The sequence below is a fragment of the Haemorhous mexicanus genome, chromosome 5 (assembly GCF_027477595.1).
Source record: "Haemorhous mexicanus isolate bHaeMex1 chromosome 5, bHaeMex1.pri, whole genome shotgun sequence".
In the NCBI taxonomy this organism is placed as follows: domain Eukaryota; kingdom Metazoa; phylum Chordata; class Aves; order Passeriformes; family Fringillidae; genus Haemorhous; species Haemorhous mexicanus.
In genome coordinates this window covers 27549612-27558551 of record NC_082345.1, presented here as the reverse complement: position 1 = coordinate 27558551, position 8940 = coordinate 27549612, and the positions used below count along the sequence as shown (strand labels likewise).

General features: G+C 46.8%; 1 protein-coding gene across 1 annotated transcript; it reads left to right on the top strand.

The window, feature by feature from the left end:
* Nucleotides 1-1374: 1374 nt before the first annotated feature.
* Nucleotides 1375-8394, top strand: CENPM (centromere protein M). The gene is made up of 6 exons (XM_059846553.1): nucleotides 1375-1501; nucleotides 1714-1793; nucleotides 4330-4428; nucleotides 5468-5547; nucleotides 6567-6658; nucleotides 7404-8394. Exons 1-6 carry the CDS (start codon nucleotides 1445-1447, stop codon nucleotides 7527-7529), a joined length of 534 nt encoding a protein of 177 aa, XP_059702536.1. The 5' UTR covers nucleotides 1375-1444; the 3' UTR covers nucleotides 7530-8394.
* The last annotated feature ends 546 nt before the right edge of the window (nucleotides 8395-8940 follow it).

Below are 8940 nucleotides of genomic sequence, written 5' to 3'. Positions count from 1 at the left end.
CAGTCTTTATGGTATGAAAGTGTATTAACTACGCTAAGATGTTCCCCTCATACTTGGTCCTGGTGAGATACAGCTCAAGTTTTGGGGCCCTCACTGCAAGAAAGACATTGGGGTGCTGTAGCATGTCCAGAGAAGGGCAGAGAAGGAGCTGATAAAGTGTCCAGGGCACAAGTGTTATGAGGAGCAGCTGAGGGAGCTGGGGTTGTTTAGCCTGGAAAAAATGAGGCTCAGGGGAGGCCTTATCGTTCTCTACAGCTCCCTGAAGGGAGGTTGTAGCCAGGTGGGGGCTGGTCTCTCTTCCCAGGAAACAAGCAGTAGGATAAGTTGTTCCAGGGGTGGTTTCCACTGGATATTAGGAAACACTGCTGCATTGACAGGCTGGCCAAGTATGTGTTGGAGTTATCATCCCCGAAGTGTTTCAAAAGGTGCGGCACGTGGGGACATGTCTGTTTTGAACATGACAATGTTGGGTTAATGGTTGGACTTGATGATCTTAGGCTAACGATTCTATGATTCCATGTATTAGTTCACATTATAAATTGCAATGTAAGGAGGCAGTGGAATTTTACTGAAGTCTTTGCTGTTGCTCAGTCTTGAGTAAACAAAGGGGCAACAGCTCATGGCAAGGGCCAGGGAGCAGCACAACCCTGGAAATAAGGGCTCTGCTTCTCAGAAGCTAAAGGCTGCTCATTATCCCCCTCCATAGCCAAGGCAAGGCCAGTGATCTCCCCTCAGAATCCCTCCAGTATAACCTGTGGGTGCCTCAGGCCCAGCTAATCCCTGGGATATCTGGATGCCACAGGAACAGCGCTGCTTTGCAGGGTTTCATGGTGATTAGCTGTCCTTGGTGGTCTGTCACACCCTGTGCTGCTCAGAGGGGCCCCACGCTGTACCCCGGCAGCACCGCAGGGCACAACCTCCTCGTGAGGGAAACTGCATGGGCAGGCACTGGTCTCTCTGGCAACCAGCGAAAAGACCCAGGACAGTGGCCTGAAGCAGTGTCAGGGCAGATTTAGGTTGGATATTAGAAAGTTTCTTCACCCAGACGGCGGTCAGGCACAGCAACAGGCTCCCCAGGGAAATGGTTACAGCCCCCCAGCCTGACAGAGTTCAAGAAGCGTTTGGACGACGCTGTCAGGCACATGCTGTGACGGCGGGGGCTCCTGGGGCCCGTGCTGGGGCTCATGGGGTCCGTGCTGGGACTCTTGCGCGGGGACAGGAGCTGCACGCGACGATGCCCGCGAGTCCCTCCCAAGCCGGGACAGCCGTGAGGCGATCACCGCCAGCCCCGCAGCGCCCCCTGCCGCCCGCCGGTAACGGCGCCCGCCCCGCCAGCCCCGCCCCGCAGGCCCGGCCCCTTCGCTCGACGTCGGCGCAAGGCGGAGCGCGGCTGCCGTTCGAATTCCGGCGGGCTGGCGGGCGGGTGGCGCCGTCTCCCGCGAGGATGGCGGTGCTGCGGCCCTTCGACAAGCTCCCGAAGCTCAACTCCGGGGTCCTCCTGGTAGGTCCGGCGGTAGCGCCGCTCCGCGGCCCGGCCCCGCCGTCCCTTCTCCTTCCCTTTCCCCGGGGCGGCCCCGCTGTGGGCGCCCGCCCGTCCCGTGCCCTCCGCCGTGTGGGGCCTTGCCCTTGCGCCGGCCCGGCCCCGCGCGGGGATCGGCTCTCCGGGGCCGGTGTGCAGACGTGCGGCTGAGCGCGCTGTCGCTGTGCCCGCAGCTCGTGGGCTCGGACGAGGAGCTGCAGCGGCGGCTGGCGGAGACGATCCTGCAGGAGAAGAAGGACTTCAACATCAACATGTGAGTGCTGGGGAGCGTGATCACTGCCATCCTGCTCCAAGAGGTGCTAACCAGCTCCGTGACGCGAATTCACGGAAAACTTCCGCTTCAGATTCCCGATGCCCAGAAATTGGTTAAAAGCGCAGGTTCCGTCCCTTTGGCAGGAGTCGGAGCTGTAGAGCCCACGGTTCAGAGAGAGACTTCGCTCTTGCGAACGCTAGAGAGCACCACTGCCCAGATGTGAGCGCATCTGCGGCGGGCAAACCCCTCTGTCCTCAGGGCAGGCAGTTTGGGCATGCTTGGAAACGGAAAGGGGGGCGGGGGAAAAGCATTTCCCACGTTCGTGTTCACAGCGCCTTTTGCATGTTGCACAGATGTTTAATTACTAAATTGGAAAGGTGTGACAGGAACACATTTTCCCCCTCCGCCTGAGAGACAGAAATTAAATATCCTGGGACAAAATGGGATAGGTACAATGCTTGCAAGTACTTGCAGGAGAGCAAGTGTTTCTGAAAGATGTGCATTGCTTTGGATTCTCTTTGTAGCTGTTTTCGGGTTTGTATGCACACGTGTGCTTTTCCTCCTCAAGCTATTAAGTTGCACTTGGAATTTCAGCTTTAGCCTCATGACATGTCCTGTCTTAAAAGCTTGATTAACTAACTTTTTACAATAAAATGTCCTTGACAGCTCTTTTGCCAAGACCAAATGAGTTTAGTCAGCTCTTCAGAAGGTGTTTGTGTTATTTCTCTGCTGTAATCCATGGCTATGCAGTAAAAGCAACCGAAGCTAATGTTCTGCTGGCTAATTAGAGTGACTGTAGTGCTCTGATTGTGGCATCTTGGATGTCTGTGCTAACTAATAGTAAATGAATTACCCCATTTTCTATGTGAAACCTGCAGCCTCTGCTGAGCTGTGGAGTGCCATAACTAGATGGCTGCTGGTACTACAGCTGGGTAACTGCCCAAAGGCACAGCATCGTGTGCTTGTGCTGCAGAGCAAGATACATCCCTGTGTAAATATTGCTAGGAAAGCAAAGCCAGTGGGGTTCTTTCCCCCCCAGAGTTACTTTGGGATTGTACATGTTACAAACAAATAGAGTATTTAATCTGACAGCTCTACCTGTCAGGTACAGCTGTTGGGTGAAGAGTTACAGGGCTTGGGTTTTTTGTCTCTTGTTGCTGGGTGGGGAGGGGGAAGGCTTCTGCAGTGCATATCTGGAGACTGCTGTCATCATCTAGTCATGTTGGTTTAAATATAACAGAATTCCAAACAATGCAGTGCTTTTCTGGGTCGCTTTTATCTTCCCCCCCCAAGGAGATCTGATACTTTCATCAAAGAGTCTCCCTAAATTTCACCTTAAATTAATAAGCTGCTTTGTGTTTCAATTAATAAGCAGTGTGTCTTTCGAGCTCACTTTGCTCATCTCTTGTGTTAGTTTCAGAATGTTTTTGTTAAAACATATCTCCCATAAATAGAAGAAACAAAACACCTTTATTTGGAGACTAGGAAACAAAACTACAAACTACTATAGGATTAATAGATGGGAATGTGTGCCATGGTCTTTTGCTGCTGGAGAAAACTGGTAAGTCCTTGAGACTGAATTGCTAGAAGTAATATTCCCCAAGGAGACCAGAATCAATGTTTGTCCCTTGGCTTCCAGAGGGGAAGTGGGTTGTGAGAGTGACTGAACTTCTGGGGTGTTTGTTTGCCCTGTTTAAATTAAGGTGATCTTCCAAAAATGTGGTGCTGATAATGTTCTTCCCTGTGGAAGATCCAGTTATGTACTGCTGAAACCTTTTTTGGTTGAGTTGTTGGTTGGTTGGTATGCTTGTTTGGTTGTTTTTGTTGTTAGTTGTTTGTGGTTGTTTGGCTTTTTTAGTGGGCAGAGAAGCAAAAATCCCCACCCTAATTAGTTCTAATTAGCAGTGGTAGTACTGTGTAGAAGGATGCCTGAACTAACCCAGTAGCTTCTGACATAGCAAAAGGGTTAAAAGGGAGAGTAATGATATAATAGAAGCTCTTTTTGAGTTATAACTTCATTTATAAAGCTGTTCTAGTGACTAATTTGTGGTTTAAGGTTCTTCTGTACCTGGAAAGGTCTCCTCTCCTGTGTGAGCATATGAGCAGTATCTCTGGAATGTGACAGAAAAGCACTGATGCATTTTAACTGAAACCTGGCAGCAAAATATTCCTGTAAAGAATTGGGGTTTGCTTTGTTAGAAAGGACTCTTTGTTACAATTAAATGAAATGATTTGCCATAGAGATCTGCATGGAGAAAATGTTTCTGTGAGACTTGTTATGCTCTAATAAGCGTCCCATTATAACCAGCCTTGTCTAGCAATTACCATTGTGCCTGTCAGCAACTGTGAGTGGGCCTAAGATATGAGAGTACCACTTAAACAATCACAGTGCCTCTTCAGTGCCCACGGATTTAGTAATTAGCAGGCTTCCTGGTAACTTGCTACAGGGTGAACTGCAGAGGTTGTGTGATTATGGGTGAGTGGGTACTGTCTTGCCAAGCTACTTGGTTAAACTGGCAAATTTGTTATCTTGCAGTCACCTTGCTACATCCCTCCCCTTGCCTTCCGAGAGGGATCATCTTCGACCCAGGATAGATCTGGTTGCGTTTATGATTGACATCAAGAGCAAATACAGGTAAGAGAAGGGCAAAAAGATGAGAGGGGGAACTAATATTCTTTCTTGGTTTGATGGCTAAATCTGCATTTTTACTGTATTGGAATTGCTGAATAGTGGGTTTCAAACCCAAGACTTGCTGTGATGGAAGAACTCACTAATATATACAGTGGCTTTCTGGCCTCCAGCAGTGGATTAGGACTGACCTGCTCAGTCCAATAACATGCCTGTTGTGCGCTAAGTTGCCATAGCAGAGAAGGCAGAATTTATTTCTGGATCTGGATGTGTGACAACACAAACTGAGCTTTGGAAAGATGCTGTCTGTAGAATCAGGTGGAAGTGCTGGTGGTGCTGTGAAGTTCTGGAATATGCAGAAGTCTGATGTGCACTGGGCAGTGCTGCCCAGTAACCAGCAAGTGGCTGTGTCTGTGTCCTCAGTTCACTGATGCTCCTGGTCAAGTGGGATCAGCACTACAGATATCTCTAGGCAAAAGAGAAAGGTCTGCAGGGATTGATCCCTTTTCTATCATCTTGTGCTCGCCTTTGTAGAAATGATACTTGTTTCCCCAGGCCACAAGTAAAGACTTGCTAAGGCACAGAAGTCAGCATTTTATTGCTTACTTAACTTGTGACTGATGATCCTGGGCTCTCATTTACCAAAAATGACAGGCCCAGCTGCATACTTAGAGCACAGATGGTGCTGCAGAAATGTGTGGGCAAGCGCTTCCTGAAAGAGCCGAAGTGGTGCTGAAGTTTCATTGGATATTAATGAATTCAGATGCTTAGTGTCTGTAAATCATGGAGGACACTGTTCAAACTAACTCTAACTGTTGAGTTTTGAGTAGAAAGGATATGTTATGGGTTATTAAACAGCTGTGGGTATTACAGAGGTCTCTGATGTCATGCTTTTAGCATAAAGCAGAACTTTGCGAGCTCACAAATCAGCAGATGTTAACATCATTGTTTTTCTAATTGGGCTTCTGAAAATTATTCCTGTTATCCTTATGCTGCACTGGTTTAACCTCCCTGTCCAACTGGATTGCCTGTACTTTTCTGACAGCTTGAAGAATGTTGAAACTTCCCTAGCTTATGTGGATGCCAGCTTCTTCCTGGGGAAAGTGTGCTTTCTTGTTACTGGGGGTACGTATGGCACTTATTCCTCCTCTTCAAGCAGCACAGCTCTTTCTTGGTTTTCTTAAAACAAGGCACTGACTTAATTTGAAACAAACTAAAGGAAACCAGTGGCTTTGTTGCAATTTAGTTTAAATTATTTCTGAACTCCTCTACCTTTTTTATTATTTTCCTGGATAAAATATGGTTCTCTCATGCTTACTTGCTCTCTCCTTCTTGTTTTTGTCAATCATACCTCTCTTCTCTGTCCCCAGTCCCTGAATATGATTTGTGTTATTGATATTTTTTTTGTGCGTGTGTGTAACTCCAGAAATCTGTTCTATCTGCTCTTTCAGATCTGTCCTAATGATAATCTCAATGAGCAGTGAGAAACATATGATACCGTGGTAATAAAGTGAATCTAAATGGATGAGCTACCAAACTATCAAGTATAGTTTTAATGCAACACTAGTATCCCTGCTGTGTACTGTCTGGCCTTGTTATGCCTCTAATATTTCTGTCTCCCAGTTCTTTCTTACGTACCCTTCCTGCTTCAGCTCTGAGGAACTGGAGAGGCCAGACTGTACTGCTCAGTCTTGGAATATAAGTGCTGTGTCCCTGGAGTTTGGGGGTTAGGAGGCCTAATTCTGAAGGAGAGGAGTCTTAGCATTGTCTTGTGTTATGGCTGTCTTGATGAAGTGAATTCCTTGGAGACCAGACCACTCTGTGGTACCATGAGTCAGGAGGACTTTTGGTAAGTGAGTGGAAGCTGATTGTGTGCTGATTCCTTATGCAGAATGTTAATGTTACATGAAGAGTGATGTGGTACTGCTGTTAGTAGTATGAAAGACTTCTGTGCTAATTCATTTTCAAATCTTGTACCGTTCTGTTTGCACTGCTCACTGTTGGCTTACCTTCTATTATGCTCCAAAAATTAGCTCAATCCAATCCTCAGCTCTGGATTATTCTGTGGATGTGGAATTTCCTAAAACTTTTCTTTGCTGATTGCTGATTATGAGGCTTGTAATGTGGGAAAATGTTTTTTTTAGTTGGCAGGATGAATGATTGCAGCATTGAGACGAACGCTGTCTGTAAATTAGGAGAAGCCTACTGCAGTCCTGTGCTATTCTGTGAGCTGGAGGTAAGGTGCTTATTTGACATCCCAAGGGATTTCTAATTCCACTGCTCTGTGATTGTTAGAAACATCATTATATTAGCAATAAATACATGTAACAATAAATACAAATGCTGCTGGCCTTCATAAGTGTCAGAGACCAGACTCTGTCTACAAGAAAAGCAGAGGTACAGGAGTCTGGCTGTCCTTGAAATGAGTCTTCTTGTAATTTGGTCCTTCCTGTGCTACTAGAAAACCACATGAAGCCAAGCCTAAGCTAACAAAAATCATCTCTGATATGCAAAGCCTGGGTACACTTGTTCCTTGCTGCCTTTTCTCTTCCTGGGAGCCCCTGGGCTGTTATTTGCCATGTGACCCCCTTGCCCATGTAATGTTTTGTGTCAGCCAAACTTTGTGGCTTCACTGACGATTTTGCCATCTGATAAGCCACTCTTTCCAATTACCTGCTTGACTAAAAAGCTGGAGGGAGAGTTTGGCATTCAGCAGCAGCACACTTCACTTTTCTGTGTACTTGTCACTGCATGCTCAGAGACTGTTTCCCTACCAGCAGGTAGAATCTGTGCCTTTGGCAAGCCCTTCAGCATTCCAGCTGGCAACACTACCTTCCCTAACATTAGGGAAGTAAATGGGACTGTTTGGGGTTTTCTGCAGCTAGCCACTTGATGCCTGCTCTGGTTCTTTCTTTTATCAAAGCTTACCGTTGCTTTTCTTCTTTTGTATTGATGAAATAATTTCTCCATTTTGTTTCCAGTTGGAAGGCGTTCGAATTGCTACTGCTCAACGACTTGTGCGGATGTTAGGGATCTGTGCTGGTCACATACCAGGAGTTTCTGCCTTGTCCTTTGTCTCGCTGATGAGGAAGTCTGATGATGATTAGCTTCTCATTGTGATACTTCACACATATTCATCAGGTTTTTTTCACGTCAGGCATTCAAGCTGCTGCAGTTGGAATCACATTGGGAAGCTTTTTTTGAGTGACTGGTCATGGCCACTCATCCAGAACTGTTCCTAGTTGCTTACCTCTCAATAAAAGTTTGATTCCTATTCAGTGGATAACAGATAGGGAGGACAGTTTGAATTGGGGATTCCCATCCATTAGTACATCTGAATCCCATTTCATTATCAAGTTTGAGTTTTTTCCACTTGGCCAGTGGCCAGGAGCTACATGTTTTTCTGAGAGAATATTAGAAGAACAGGCCACTGTCTCCAAAGTACCAGAGATGAGGCAGCAGGCTCCTTCTTTCAGTTGAAATGCAGCACCTTAGTCTAAGGTGAAACCTTGCTGCCAGGTTTTGTGTGTCCACCAAGAGAAGAATGGGGAAGGAAGGCTGGCCTGCAGCTTCTAGATAGACTGCACTTGGCAGTTAATGATCCAGCTGTGTGAGCATCTGCCCAGCAAAGGACTCACTATTTCCATGTCTGGTCCCTAATTGGGAAGGAAGGGACTAAAGAAGATAAACAATCTAGCACTTTAGCTTTCTTTTAGATCCTTGAAGAAAAAGACTCCACCTGTCAAGCCCAAAGACAGCCCCAGTAGTGCAGCCTCTGGCGCTGACCAGAGGTGAAACCCAGCAGCCAGGACCACAGCAGCACACAGAAAACAGGTTGTCTCAGCTGGTTTGGCGTATGCTGTGTATAATCCCTTTACTAACAGGTTCTGACCAGCTGTAAGTTCTGCCTTGTACTTACTGCAAGTCATTAAGTTTTGAGAGTTGTAATTTAATAAAACAAGTAATATGTAATAGTTGTATGCTCTTTATTAGCCATGTGGCATGGGCTCTAAAACCTGCAAACGTTTGCCCTGGCAGGCTGGTCCTTGCTGGCAGCTCCAACTCCCAATTAGTTGTTTTGCTGCACTCGTGGCTTCAACCATGTGGTGGTGGCAAAAGCTTTTCAAATACAGCCCTTTTTGCTCATTGAGTTGAGCCACCTGCCAGAATACAGTGCTTTTTGAAATGCTGGGATGTTTCTTACCCAGAAATGAAGCCTAGAGAGAATGTGTTGAGCTCCCCTCTGGTTTAATTTCTTTAATCCCTAATAGTCTGCTTTAATGTTCCTAGGTGCAGAGCTCTAGCTGTGTGCACTGTTTCGGTTAGCTTGTTTCTGACATCTGTCTGTGAGCAGGAAAAGCAGAAAGCAGCACTGCAGGCTTAATCAGCTGTGAGTGTTGGCAGTCCTTGCAAAGAGCTCAGCAAGGCACAAAGCCTGTATCCTTGCTCAGAGGACACACAAATCCCAGCTCTGGTTGTATTGTTGCTGATGGGGGAGGGCTAGGGTGTTTGTCAGCT

Excerpts from the sequence above, each read along its gene's own strand:
- CENPM (XM_059846553.1), top strand. The coding sequence starts at position 1,445 with ATGGCGGTGCTGCGGCCCTTCGACAAGCTCCCGAAGCTCAACTCCGGG. Across the intron at positions 1,794-4,329 it reads AAGGACTTCAACATCAACAT|TCACCTTGCTACATCCCTCC; the intron begins GTGAGTGCTGGG and ends GTTATCTTGCAG. Across the intron at positions 5,548-6,566 it reads GTGCTTTCTTGTTACTGGGG|TTGGCAGGATGAATGATTGC; the intron begins GTACGTATGGCA and ends TGTTTTTTTTAG.